Source organism: Pelophylax lessonae (assembly GCF_965119305.1).
Source record: "Pelophylax lessonae genome assembly, chromosome: 8".
In the NCBI taxonomy this organism is placed as follows: Eukaryota; Metazoa; Chordata; class Amphibia; order Anura; family Ranidae; genus Pelophylax; species Pelophylax lessonae.
Window position 1 is genome coordinate 251,059,873 of NC_138775.1, and position 15,545 is coordinate 251,075,417.

A 15,545-nucleotide genomic window follows, 5' to 3' on the forward strand; every position below is an offset into this window, starting at 1 on the left:
TCTATGTACATATGAACTGCATATGTAAAAGTTTCCTCTCCACTTCTAAAACTGAAATACCATTTGCCATTGATGCCACTTAGTGGTGAAGCTTGTTCCTGCTCCTACGGTTACTTTTGGCTGCAAAGAGAAGCAAGAAAATGCTAGTAAATGGTTCTCTTCTACAAAAGATAGAAAGACAACTTTGTGTTTAGAAAATACCCCTGTCCTGCATTACCAATTTAAATTTTAATGCCAAACTTCAGCTAAAAATTTTATTTCGTTTTGAGTAGGGAATAGTTATAACTTTTTTTTTTTTTTTTGCTGCCCCTGTCTCATTTGGGAAGATTTCTTCTCACTTCCTGCCTCGGGGACACCAAAGCCACTGGGTGTCACCAGAACAGAAAGTTGCAGACAGCCAACAAAAACCTGACAGAGGTTTTAATCCTTCCCCACCCAGAGGTCTGTATGCAGATTAGGAGATAGCAGAGACGTCAATCTGCATGTTTGCTTTAGGTCAATGGTCCAAAATACTGAAGCCGAAGAGGCAGTGTGTTGGCCAGGCAGCTACCATTTTCAGAAAGAGCTAACAGCAATAAAAGCCAGCATGTTTCTATTATGGCAGCTGTCCTATTGGGAAACGTCTAGCCAGAGGAATTTCACATAGAGGGCACATTGCCTCCAGATCCTATAAGGCTGGGAACTTATCAGAATAGACCCGGCAATACTGGACTTGAGCTCTGGTTGTCGGGTCATTACCAGATTTCTTACATCCCTGGAATTTCTATTCTGGGTGAGAGTGAGTTGCCCCCAGGGTAAAAACAAGCATCGGTGACAGGAGAAAAACACTCACCAGAGAGGTGTTTGTGTATGAATGTTGCATGCAAATATATGCATGTGTGTATGTATGTTGCATATAGGTGTATACAGTGTGAATGTATGTTACATGTACTGTATGTGTATGCATGCATGTACATAGAGGGTGCTATATAATAGGGTAGGAATGAAAAGAATAACAGGAAGTGTGATGTGTTGGGCTGTATATATTTGTGACTCCTAAACTATTTACAATACACACACCTGACCCCCACATGATGTAGGTTACCCAGCCCAGACCCCTGCACTATGTACATTACATACTTCTGACTCCTGCACTCTGTACATAGGTTTAAGTTTTAAGCTTCTCCCACTGGAAGCACAATTTTTCCACACCTACCATTTGCAGTGCCGTTATTAGCTCTGCTCCCGTTCTCTGGGACTTTAAAAGCTCAAAAGTTCCCAGGTACGCCTATGTGACATGTTCAGTTAAATTCTTCTTATTTTTTTGTCTGCAGAACAATCGTTTGTGGAGAGTTCACCAAGCAGTAGACCTATTTCTTACTGAGGCAATTTCTCCAGGAACGTACGTTGGCCTTGTTGAATTCTCACTTTACCCATTCATCCTGTCTGAGCCCATTCAAATCAATAGTGACTCAGACCGTGAGAAACTGAAATCAAGTTTTCCGACTACAGCCTCAACCTATGGATCAGATTTCTGCAAGGCCATTCAAAAGGCTTTTGAGGTAAAATGGATTTTTGCTTTATACATCAGTATACCCTGTTTATTGCATTATTTTTCGCAACTCACCCCCCAGTCTTATTCACATTACCTGTAAGGGCTAAACTACTGAGCAATGTAAATGATAAATTACATACAGTACAAAGTAACATAGTTAATGAGGTTGAAAAAAAAAATACCAGTCCATTCAGTTCAACCTATGTTGAGTGTGTGTGTTTGTTTGCAGTTAACCGTACATTGTATACCCCTGTATGTTGTGGTCGTTAAGGTGCCCATCTAATAGTTTTTTGAAACTATCGATGCTCCCTGCTGATACCAATGCTGATAATTCCACATCCTTATGGCTCTGACAGTAAAGAACCCTTTACGCAGCTTAGGGTTAAAACGCTTCTCTTCTAATTTTAGTGAATGTCTTTTTAAATTCCCTTTCACTGAAAAGTTTGTTCACCATGCTAGGGTCACCAGTACAGTATTTGTACATTGATATCATATCCCCTCTCAAGCTTCTCTTCTCCAGAGAGAATAAGTTCAATACTTGTAGTCTTTCCTCATACTGGATGTCTATTCCCCTAATTATCTTTATTGCCCTTCTCTGGACTCTCTCCAGTTCCAGCACATCCTTCCTGAGGACCGGTGCCCAGAACTAGACGGCATACGCGATATGCGGCCAGACCAGAGTCTTGTAGAGTGGGAGAATAATTGTTTTATCTCTGGAGTAAATCCCCTTTTTATACATGTTAATATTCTGTTGACTTTGCTTGCAGCAGCTTGGCATTGCATTCCATCGCTGAGCTTATTGTCTACTAGGACCCCCAGGTCCTTTTCCATCTTAGATTCCCCCAGAGGCCCCCCTAGCAAGTAACCTGCATTCGTATTTCTGGCACATAAATGCATTACCTTACATTTTTCAACATTAAACCTCATGTGCCATGTAATTGCCCATCCCATTATTTTGTTCAGGTCTTCTTGTAAGGTTTCCATATCCTGTGAAGAAGATATTGCCCTGCTTAGCTTAGTATCATCCGCAAATACTGAGATTGTGCTGGTCATCCCATCCTCTAGGTCGTTTATGAATAAATTAAACAGGATTGATCCCAGGACAGATTCTTGGGGGACCCCACTTTCCACACCCGACCAATCCGAGTACTCCCCATTTATCACCGCCTTCAGGACTCGCCCCTGAAGCCAGTTTTCAATCCAGGTACTCACCCTGTAGTCAATACCTACGTACCTTAGTTTGTACAGTAAGCGTTTGTGGAGAACTGTATCAAATGCTTTTGCAAAGTCCAGATACACCACATCTACAGGCCTTCCTTTATCCAGATGGCAGCTCATTTCTTCATAGAAGGTTAATATATTGGTCTGGCAAGAATGATTCTTCATGAATCCTTGCTGATTACTCCTAATGATACAGTTTTTATTACTAAAATCTTGTATATAGTTTCTTATCATCCCCTCCAATAGCTTGCAGACTATAAATAGGCTTCTAGGGCTTGTTCACACCAGCAGCACATTTCAGTGCCCAATGCAATCCCAGTGTAAAGCAAACAGCTATAGGTCCTATTGTTTTAGTTCACACCGATGCGCTGCAATATTGCGCACTGAGGAAAAGAATATTGCAATTTTAGGCAGTAAATTCCCACACACTGTAACATGCTGCAATGCATTAAAGCCCACAATCAAAACATAGAAGTCAACAAAAAGAAAAAAGGGGGGAAAAAGGCACAGTGATGCATGTTAACCACTTCAGCTCTGGAAGGTTTTACCCCATTAATGACCAGGCCATTTTGGGATTCGGCACTGCGTTATTTTAATGAAAAATTGCGCTGTCATGCGACGTTGTACCCAAATACAATTGATGTCCTTTTTTTCCCCACAAATAGAGCTTTCTTTTGGTGGTATTTGATAATCTCTGCAGTTTTTAGATTTTGTGTTATAAATGAGAAAAGAGCAACAATTTTGAAAAAAAACACAATATTTTTTACTTTCTGCTATAAAACATTCCCAATAAAAATTTTTTTAAAAAATCTAATTTTTTTACCAGTTTAGGCCAATTTGTATTCTGCTACATTTTTTTGTAAAAAAAAAATCCCAAAAAGCGTATTTAATTGGTATGCGCAAAAGTTATAGCGTTTACAAACGACGGGATAGATTTTTGAACTTTTTATTTATTTATTTATTTATTATTAGTAATGGCGGCAATCTGCAATTTTTAGCGGGACTGCGACATTGCGGTGGACAGGTCGGACCCCTAACTGACATTTTTGACACTTTTTGGGGACCAGTGACACTAATACAGTAATCCATGCTAAATAATATGCACTGTTACTGTATAAATGACACTGGCAGGGAAGGGGTTACCACTGGGGGTGATCAAAGGGGTTAACGTATGCCTAACAATGCTTACTGACTGTGTGGGGGAAGGACTCTGTGACAGGCACAGAGAGATCGGGGTTTCAGCTTAGCTGAAACTCCTGATCTCTCTCTGCCTGTGTGACAGAAGACTTGCCTGCTTTGTTTACATAAGCAGGCAGGTCTTCTGTCAGTTTCTCTGACGATTGCGGGAGGCCGGTGGCGATCGCCGCCGCCGCTCCTCCCGCTGCCTGACTACTGCTGTGTCTAAAAACAGCAAGAGCGCGGCTCTGGCAGGGTACGAGCGCCTCTGAGATCGCATGCACAAAATCGCGTAGATCTACGTGATTTTGCGCAGCCAAGCCGCCCTGCCGCAGTATATCTGCGGTGGGCAGTCGGCAACTGGTTAAAATCGCAGCAGAGATAGGAGAACCTCAGAACCCTATTACTTTGTGACATCCTACATATACAGTAAATAAGTGGAAAAGATACACTTTTTTTTTTTGCAGTGTGCCGTTGGTCCAGTTTGAGCAAATGTAAGTATGCATATGCCATACCTGAGGGATCCCACTGAAAGCCGAGAATCAGTGCAGTAATCACCACTACTACATCAATTGCCACTATCTTCTGGGTTCCTGTGCTGAGGATGCTTGTTGGGCATGGACACCATTCACAGAATACCTTGCATTTTTTTTCAATGAATGCAAAGCATTCCCTGATTGGATGAGATGGAGATTGTGATTAACTGCCTGCTCTCTCCACCTTGTCCAATCCGAAACTGCACAGGGTCTGGAAGACAGCAGCGAATAGTGTGTTAGCCATGACTACTGCAATGATTCTCTGCTTCCACAGGGATCGCAGAGGTATGGTATCTGCATACTTACATTTTTCTATACAGGAGCAATTAACTATGCAAAAAAGCATATGGTACCTAGAATTCAATTCTTAGCAGAACTCCAGTCAGATAAAAGAACACCTATCTATGTAGTTACATATTAATTTAAAAAATAATTCCATGTAACTTTAAATCTAACTAGTAAGTTCCTGAACTTGATTTAGTATCAGCCTTTTGAAAACTCCTGCGAGAAGAGGAGGCATAACTGGGAACCAATCCAGTGCTTGATGCACAAGCTGACAAGGAACATTGCTGATATGAGGAGAAACCTAGAAGATGAGCTCATTAGCCTGCTGCTTCTTTTATGGTCCAACCACAGGTTGAAGGCAGGTAGGTAATCGTGCTATATTGCCAAACTGCACTGGAGGAAAGTCAGATCACCAGGCCGGCTGTGTGGTTTGCCAGGGCTGTGTAAATCTCAGGACTGGATGGTCAGAAATCCATATTATTTGGCAGGGAAAACATCTACTGCACATGTATCTCAATAGTGTATATAGCTATTTGCCTTGATTTCAATTTTAATTTTGTCTGGGGTACTTTTGTAATGTGAAGGAAATAAAATCAACTCTTATCACCCAGGTGAACAAGAACCTTTATGGATTATTAGATGGAACTGAAATTATATTTCTGGCAGATGGATATGACCTTCATATCACCAGCCTGTGCTTCCCTATCATTAAAACCAGTGGAGCCATTATTCATACAATTGCTTTGAGCTCTAAAGCAGCAGAGGATTTGGAAAAGATTGCTGATATGACAGGTGAGAAGTAGATCAGAAATCTTGTATTGAGACGAGATTGGAAGGAACTGGAAATATATACTGCACATGTTATTACCAGTGACAAATACCAGGGAGGGATGATTTACAGAGACTAGAGTAAAAATACAACAAATTACCTACATCAACCAATAGGATTCTTCATTTGTTTTTTAAAAAAGAAACGTGATTGCCCCGACACTGTGAGCCTTGACTAGGGTACTAAAGATGTCTTGTCACCTTCCGCTTTGACCTATACCACACCCTCCAACCCTTTAATAATCACACGGACAACCAGCTGGACTTAATGGCCAAAACAGCCTTTTATTACCCAAAGTAATAGATAATACATAAAACTTAACAACGTGAATACAATGTAAACACAGTAGAACTGGAGCCTCAAGGTCCTTGTAGGCATCACTCACAAGAAAAATACCTGCGACCTACTTAAAACAGGCCTCCAGCTGCAACACCACCGTCTTGGAGACAACCAGCTGCAATATTAGAACAACTGGGATCCATACCTCAGATGGGTTCCTACCAAGTACCTTATTTAGTGGCCACAGTAACCTCAAGGACCTTGCACCCCGCTACCACCACACAAGCATGATACCTTATGTTTGTGTGGTCCTCCACACCCGCAGGGCCCTTTGAATGCCCTCCTGCAGTCCCAAACACCATAAGTCCGTCCCAACATGATTCAAGTGAACACCATAACCTTGCAAAAACCGGCACGTGTCCACCTCCAACTCTGGATGCCAAACAAACACACCACCATTCCTCACCAAAAATCTAGAAACCGCGATATACACCTTTTTATGGGCCTTATTCAAGGCCCCCACCAACCAACATACGTCCAACCCAACATAATGTTCTATTTCAGAAATAACCCTACTCCACTTTAGACCAGGCACTCCAATCCATCGTAGAAGCAGCTGCCAAAGCCAGCAGATTATTAGCATGCATAAAGAAAGGGATGTATTCCAGAGATAAGACTATAATCCTTTCACTTTATAAAACTCTGGTCCGACCGCATCTGGAGTATTCTGTCCAGTTCTGGTCGCCAGTCCTCAGGAGGGATGTGTTGGAGCTGGAGAGAGTCCAGAGAAGGGCAATTAAACTGATTAGGGGATTGGAGGACCTTAATTATGAAGAGCGTCTGCAATCGCTTGATTTATTCTCCCTGGAGAAGAGACGCCTGATGGGGGACATGATAGCAATTTATAAATATCTCAACGGGGATCTCGGCATAGAAAAACAGCTATTCAGTCGAAGGGATTGCATGACGACTCGAGGGCATACAATGCAATTAGAGGAGAAGCGTTTTAACCTCAGGCAACGTGGGGGGTTCTTTACTGTTAGGGCTACAAGATTGTGGAATTCTCTACCACAAGAGGTGGTTTCTGCGGGAAGTATGGTGGCTTTCAAAAGACTCTTAGACGTACATCTCAAAGATCAGAACATTCAGGGCTATGTGAGATGATTACAGCCACACACACCTATACAGGTTGAACTGGATGGACTATTGTCTTTATTCAACCTCACCTACTATGTAACTATGTAAGAATAGCCTCCTCCAGAGGGATCCCAAGCTGCTGGCCATCTGGCCGCAGGTACGTTCTCCGAGCACCCCAGTGTACGTAGGAATGCCCCAGGATCCACACGAGACACGATCCTTCACCTGCAAAATAAAACAAAACAGAAACCGACAGCAAAAAACACCCCCAGTAGACTTTCCATATAACAATAAAAAACAATCCCACACGGAGCTGGCTTCACCTTAACACACAGACCCCAACCCAATCCCCCTACAACAAATGCGGGCAAAACATACAGACGATATCACCAAGATTCCCACCAATGGGAATGCGCTTGACCACCCCTTCACTCAAACCCTACTTCGCCGCCTCAGTGGTGCTCCAATGTGGAATGAATGAGAAGCAAATTCAGCAGCACTCAGCCCCAAAGCCGACAGACCCATCCGAAATACAGAAAAACTGATAACGAGACAGCGCATAGCCATCACTATGTACTAGAAATGGTCCAGACCATCGCGGACAAATTTGCAAAATACTGAGAAACTGCCTGAACTTGGCACACCTCAGAACCCTGCACCTCAAACAACTCCACCCGCACTTCACAGCCCACCTGGTCTGTTTTTGCCCGTGGAATCCAAAAGGCAACGGACCCGACTCCACACTCCACATCAGATGCTAGAAGGCCACCCGTCCCTCATTTAGACAAACAAACCAGTTCCCCAATGCACAATGCCCCAAAAAAGGCCAATGCAAATGCCGCCCTGAATAATGCTACCTCATAAGAGGACGAACAAACCCTAGGAAGAATCCCAAGCAAAGAATGCAGCAACTCAACAACACTGCCCGACGTGCATCCACGGGACGCCAACCCTTCCAATACCCTCGCAATGCCTGTCTAACCAAAAATCCTTGGTATAGTCAACACCACCAGAAAGCTTAAACAAAAAAGCCAAACCTGCCAACTTCCTGTTCAGTACCAACACGGAGACCCCGTTCTCATAATTTCGAATTATAAAGTACCACACCCAAAACGTGGCTTCCTGTACCACCCTATCCTCACCACCCACCAAGCCAAATCATTCCGCCCACACCTTGGAATAAGCTGCCCATGTCGATTCACTCACCGAACGATGAATTAGCACAGCCATTACTCCAAGGCAATCTTCTACAGCCATTCCAGACAAGGAACTCCCAGTTGCGCCGCTTCTGGGGCCAACAATCGAAACCTGCCCCACTGAAACCGAGAAAGAGCATCGGCTAATGAATTAGTACAGCCCGGGTTATGCACAGCATACACAAAAGAGTTAAAACCTAAACTAGTCCGAACCAAATGCCTCAGCAAACGAACTACCGGGGGGGGGGTGGAGGATGCGGATACACTGTTGATCGCCCCCGCCACTACCAAATGATCACAATTAAAACTGAGTTTCTTGTTCCGAAAGAAAGGGACCCCACAGTTCCACTGAGAGCACAATCAGAAACAGTTCCAATAGCACCATGTTCCTTATAAAGCCCACTTCCCTCCACTCCTCAGGCCAAGGCCCAGCACACCACTATCCACCGAAATACGCACTATATCTAGCTGATCCCGCAGCGTCCGTGAAAAGCTCTCAATCCCAAATGCTCAGCGCTTCAGACATCCATACTGACCTCCCATTATAAGACTCCAGAAACGTCTCCCAAACTAGCAAGTCAGCCTTTAGATTCCTCTTAAATCGGATGCGATGCCCAGGAGCCTTAACTCCCACCGTAGCCACTGCCAACCTTTGATTAAATATCTGGCCCATAGGCATAATATGACAAGCGAAAATTAAACCCAGAAAAATTTGGGCCATAGAAGGGCCCTGCGTCTTATCTCTGGAGCCAAGGGAACGCCGAAATGATCAGCCATACTGCACCTTTGCCAGAAGAACACGGCAATGATTGGAGGACACAGGGCCTATACACAGGAAATAATCCAGTGAATGACAGATGGAATCCCAGACACATCCCAGACCACCCACTCGAAGAATGAACTAAAAGTCTTGAATAACGAACAAGAGATGGAACACCCCATGGGCAAGCAGCGCTCCACATAAAAACTAAAAAAATTGGGAGCATTCACCCCCTTACTCCGTAGGAGATAAGGGATGAGTGAAGAGGGATTTCTATAGTGTCTGGCATTTACATTACAACTCACATAAAAATTAGTATTTATTAGTATCAAAAAAGTTATGTAAAAAGTACAACAAATAACTATAATATGGAGTACATCATATCATATAGTGTATCTCCACAGAAACAGTTAAACATCAGATGTGGGTCAATCTGAGGCTGGGTCTATGCGTTTCGCCCAGGGAGGAGGGCTTCTTCAGGATCCCATAACAGATATAACAGACACCACTAGGAGCATAAAATACAATCAAATGAATTTCAATATTCTTTGGTAAAAAAATTATATTTGAGTAAAATCATATAAATAACAGGATAGTAACATACACATCTCCAACAAAAACACATAGTAATGTATAAGAGAAATCAAGGATCAAGATTCAGGAAGATCAACATATATTAAAACAAAAAAAAAAGGGGGGAGGGGGAGAAAAGCATCAGAGGAGCGATAATCAAAAACCCAAAAGAGATAACAAAGACTGGTGTAGCGAGATGGATAACCAAACAAAAAATCACCTGTATAAGAAATCCCTAGATATATACCAATATGTATAAAAGAAAACACCCTACCTTCAGTGAGAGATGAGGACAGTAAATTATTGCCCCGGTCAGCAATGTTATCGTGAAGTGACCAGAACTAGGATATACTCCAAAAAGAACATAAATATGTATAAAAACAGTATAAAGCGCAATCCGCTGACATAGACAGAACGCCCTTAAATCTAGAAAGAAAGACAAATCTCTATTCACCATGCTGCATCTATGTCCATTGGACAAAGTTGTGGTGCAGCCACTCTATGGGGCGTGATGGCAGGCAGTATTGCTTGGGGAATTCAACATTTGCTATCCTTGCTACGCTGCAAAGCACAGTTTTGCAACCACAGCAATGTGTATGGGGATGTCTGGTGGCTATTGCCTGGTTTTGACAGTTGCTAAGGCAGGTTAAAAGCAAGCCTTAAGCAACAGGTTTTGCCACCAGACAATGCCCATATAAAAGCAGCCTTAGGAATGGCAACAAAATTTGTTGCTGAATTGTTTTCATAAATGAGGCCTGTGGTTTTTTTTTTTTTTTTTCTATTGTTGGAGACTGATGTGACAGATGAAATAATAGACCACAGAGTATTGTGAACAACAAGATGATGACACACAAAACATAATACCTAATAACAGTAATTTTACTCTTTATTCAGGTGGTTTGAAATATTTTGCAACAGATAATCTTCAGTCCAATGATCTCATTAATGCCTTTATTGGAATCTCAAATGAAAATGTGGATGTCACTCAAAGGGTTAATCAGGTAATGTCAATTTTTAACTACAGTTAACTAGTGTGCGTGCAATCTATAATGTACAATACACCACAAAAAAAAGTGCAGGTCGCATCTAAAAGGTAAAGTGCATGAGAGCCTCGGCTGGATTGGGATTGGGCTCAGGTAAATATTTAGAGGGAGCTGGGGGGGGGGGGGGGACCTGCTTGTAGAAGGTTTTTTTTCACTTTAGGCTACGTTCACATCTTGGCGTTGCTAATACAGACGTTTTTATGGGCGTTTTTGCAGGCGTTTTACAGGCGTTTTTTGTGCAGGCGTTTTTAGATTGACTAGAGACCAATGGAAAACACCTGTAATCTGCCCAAAAAGAAGCTCATGTACTTTTTTTAGCGTTGGGCGTTTTGCTCACAGCGTCAAAACGCTCAGATGTGAACAGAGGTCATTGAAATTAATAGGATTTGTCTTGTTGGGCGTTTTGAGAGCTGATCCTAGAGCAGAAAAACGCCCTCAAAACCCCCCAAAACGCCTACATGTGAACGGAGCCTTAATGCATAGAAATCTTTTGCCTTTACAACCAATTTAAAGCCCAACTCTAGGTTGGGTAGACCCCCTGGAACACAACCCTACCCCTGCAATTTTTCTTACATACTTTTGTGTACATACACAAACATAGCTTTTTTTTGGGGGGGGACACATGACATGGCAGGGTTATTTTCATTTTCTTCCTGCATAGGCTTGATGATAATATCTAAGGGATCAGGTTGTGGAGGCCTTGGACTTGCAGGAATTAGACTCACTGTGCTGTGGTGGTAATCATAGATAAATCTCTCTTCCACAATAGTCAAATGATAGAGATTCTCTTGGAGGCTGTAGCACCTTAACACAGCAGAGTTGAAAGCTTCTTTTAAAAGGAACCAATTTTTAGATTTTTCTTAAAAGTAAAAGATTCAATATAGGGCCTGTGTCCATTGGCTTTTGTCCCCTTCAAGAGGGCTTTGAAGTCTATAGGAGTGCTAAAACAGGTCAAAAAGAGGTTAAATGCACCTGTCATTGAATTCTGAATGATCTCAGAAGCATCTCCAACTGATATAAATTTGTTGCCACCGACACAAGCCCAAAGCCCATTGACAAGGTCACTTAAACAGGACCTATTACTTAAACTATTCAGCATTTGTTAGGCCTCCACCCAGTGCCATCTTAAGAGCATTAAAGGGCCCCGGGCAATGCAGTGCACTGGGGCCCCACCTACACAATCACCCACAAGAATAAAAATGCAAATTATCAATAAGGCGATATTTATTGGTACAGCAGTGCCAGGCTAATGACAGCTTCCAAGTTGGGCGGCTGGGTTCGGTGAACACGCACAGGGACAGGAGTCAGACTCGACTGTCCTGTGTGTGCCTGTTCCCATGGAGGCGGACAGGCATTCCTGCAGTTGTGGGCTCCCCCTCCATGGCCCAAGTGGCCTGACAGCAGCGCAGGGCCGACAGGCGATTGCCACCTGCTAAATTCGGCAGGGGGATGCACACAGGAATCGGGACTAATGCTTGGCTGGGGCTGAGTTGCTGTGCAGGTGGGGCCCCCTGGGCAATTGGGGCCCCCGGGCAACTGCCCGGCGTGCCCATTTGGTAAGATGGCCCTGCCTCCACCCTGACGTAAAGAAAAAACTCTAATTCAAAACCCTCCAAATAAGGCAATTAGCAATAAATATAAACTTTACTTACTGTAGATTCTAGCTTCTGACCTGTTTGGCTATCCACTGGATGACATCAACACAGTCTTCCTGCAGTCTGCGGGGAATCTGCTTATATACTTCAGGGATACATTTCTGGTGGTAGCTGCATTTTTGTATTTTTGTGTGCATTTGGCATAGTACTTTATCTAGTGTGGTATATGTTAGAGATAATAATAGGCCAATTACCACCCCCCCCCCCCCCTCTTTGGGCAGTATGTTATGATTTTTTTCTCTATTAAATGAATATTTTCTATATGTCTTCAGGGCAGTCACTTCCCCATGCTGGGGGATCCTGGTTGATGTGGTGAGTGCTGCTGATGTAATCGCTTCAGCACAGCTTCTCTGCATCAGTACAGTGTGAGTGAAATGCCCTGTGGTGACACCTGACACTCACAGTATCTGCTCAATCTTACAGTGAAGGGCCCCGGGCATCATTTAACCCATGCAACATTTTGTTGTAAAAAGGGGTTACTGCCTGGGACAGCTCTGGACAGAAGGTTAGTACTGCAGTCTTAACTGTCATTGACTACATAGTCTTAACATTATTTTATTTTTATTTTTAACACTTGCCAAAGGAGTATTTTTTTAAAAGATATATTTGCCTTGAGTTGGACTTTAATACAAGACTCATGCTTTCCAGGTTTTAACCACTTGCCGACCAGCCGCCGTACTTATACTACGGCAGATCGGCTCTGTCCCGTGAAACGACCTACCTGTACGTTGTTTTGCAGGACCACTAGTAGGGGCGCATGCACTGCTTGGCTACAGGGGGAGCCAATCAGCGGGTCCAGCAGCCGCGATGTCTGCTGGGCACCCGCGATCGCTCCCCATGGAGGCAGAACGGTGGTCTGCTGTTGTAAACACGGCAGACCGCTGTTCTGTAAGTAATGAACACATAGATCCAGTGTTTCTCCTATTTAGCACAGTTCTCTGTGTTCATTCGGCAAGCCCCTCCCCCGCACAGTTAGAAAGCACCCCCTAGGGACACATTTAACCCTTTGATTGCTCCTGGTGTTAACCTCTTCCCTGCCAGTGTCATTAGTACGTTAACTGTGCATATTTTTAGCACTAATTACTGTAGTAATGTCACTGGTCCCCCCAAAAGAGTAAAAGATGTCAGTTAGGGGTCCGATCTGTCAGCCGCGATGTCCCAGTCCCGCTAAAAATCGCTGATCGCCACCATTACTAGTATAAATAAAAATAAATAAATAAATAAAAATAACATAAATCTTTTCCCTAGTTTGTAGACGTGATAACGCTAGCACAAACCAATCAATATACACTTATTGGGATTTTTATTTTACCAAAAATATGTAGCAGAATACATATTGGCCTAAAATGATGAAAAAAAATAGATTTTTAAATGTTTTTAAATTGGGAATGTTTTATAGCAGAAAGTAAAAAATATATATATTTTTTCAGAATTGTCGCTCTTTTTTTGTTTATAGCACAAAAAATAAAAATCGCAGCAGTGATCAAATACCATAGAAACAAAATTACATCAATTTTATTTGGGTACAGCGTCGCACGACCGCGCAATTGTCAGTTAAAATAACACAGTGCTGTATCGCAAAAAAATGGCCTGCTCATTAACCTCCCTGGCGGTATGATTGTTTCTGATTTTAGGTGCTGAAAGCGGTACCATTACTTTGCATGTAATTCTTAAGAACAAGCAGCCCAATCCAACTATTTACATATGATTTTTTTTTTTTACTGTGCATTCTTCTTTATAACATCTCGGGTATAATAAAGTTTGAAACACAAAATCATAAATTATAATATAATAAATAACTATAAACAAGTATGTATGTATGTATGTATGTATATATATATACCGTATATATACATATATGTGTGTGTGTGTGTATATATATATATATATATATATATATATAAGTACAGTAAAACTGCAGGAAAGGGCACTGGGGGGCAAACTAATGTGAATTTATTGTATATATATTTATTATATGTATCAGTGTGTTTGGTGTGTTTTACTATTTGAATTTGCTGCCAGTTCCACCCCCCTGCGAGCGTCACGTCGTAGGAGACGGAAGCCAGGGCACAGAGCATAGGGCAGAAGATCCGGTCGCCGCACACTGCCGGGATACATCGCTGGATCCCGGGGACAAGGTGAGTACCCTCTCTTACAGGATCCAGCAATTTTCCTAGCAGTACCCCGAGTGTGACTCGGGGTTACCACTAATGGCTCTGAAATTTCACCCCGAGCCACATTCGGGAATACCGCTAAGGAGGTTAAGGGGGTAAAACCTTCCGGTCCAGAAGTGGTTAAAAAAGAGCACAAAACTGAAGAATTTCAGATCAGTTAGTTGGCAGGTAGAAAGCAAAATACTGTACCTTTTCAAATATGTTTCTTTATTTTTCTTAAGTATAGCCATTAAAGCTGGCAATCGGTTAGGTAAAAGGTATAAGATGCAGATGGATATCTTACAAATAAGAAATACTGATAGTTAAAGCAGAACTTCATCCAAAAGAGGAAGTTCTGCTTGTTGGCATCCTCCCCTCCGCCTGATTTGGCACTTTTTTGGGGGTGGGGGGGAGCAGGTATCTGCTTTTGACAGGTACCTGCTACCACTTCCAGGCACATGCGGCGTGACAATCTAAGCTGGAAGTTCAGCTTCCCCCGCAGCCTTCTGGGACACATCACAGGTCCTAGAGCTTGTGCACAGTAGGAACCCGGCAAGGTTTCACTGTCGGTTTCCCTTACTTAAGATGCCACCACCTGCACCCAAAACCAACTGAAGAATCGGCTCGGGTGAGGACTTTTACAATTTTTGGGGAGAACCTGGAGATCCTCTTTAAACTGTTGCAGCACTGAAAAGCACCAACTGCTCTTGTCTTAAAGTTGATATGAATGTTCTGCTCTGACATAGATAATAGACCCTTTTAAATATTTCCTTTTTTCATGTTACAGCTAGAAAGCATCAGTTCAAATGTGAATCCAGGCCTCTGCTTTAATGGCACTGTCCTAGTAGACAGTATAATGGGTTCGGAGACTTTCTTCACTGTTACCTGGCAGTCAGCTGCACCACATATTCAGCTGACAGATCCGGCAGGAAACTTGTATTCAACAGAAAATTTCACTATCCATGACACTTCCCACCTAAGCAGACTGAAGATTCCCGATTCAGCCAGGGTAATATACTTTTTCCCTTCTTTATTAGTTGAAAATGTTATTAAGAAATAACGTGTTTGCAAATGTTTTATTAAGGATGGAGTACATTCTTGGACAGTATGAGGGAGATTTACTAAAACTGGTGCACACAGAATCTGGTGCAGCTGTGCATGGTGGCCA

At 42.7% G+C, this 15,545-nt stretch overlaps 1 protein-coding gene across 1 annotated transcript in view; it reads left to right on the plus strand.

The window, feature by feature from the left end:
* The window catches only part of LOC309562238 (calcium-activated chloride channel regulator 1-like), a 61,281-nt gene that overhangs the window by 35,287 nt on the left and 10,449 nt on the right, over nucleotides 1–15,545 (plus strand). The window contains exons 7-10 of the mRNA XM_082266359.1: nucleotides 1,314–1,541; nucleotides 5,364–5,544; nucleotides 10,421–10,527; nucleotides 15,165–15,386. Coding sequence (XP_082122485.1) covers nucleotides 1,314–1,541; nucleotides 5,364–5,544; nucleotides 10,421–10,527; nucleotides 15,165–15,386 — 738 coding nt within the window. The remainder of the gene's footprint in view (nucleotides 1–1,313; nucleotides 1,542–5,363; nucleotides 5,545–10,420; nucleotides 10,528–15,164; nucleotides 15,387–15,545) is intronic.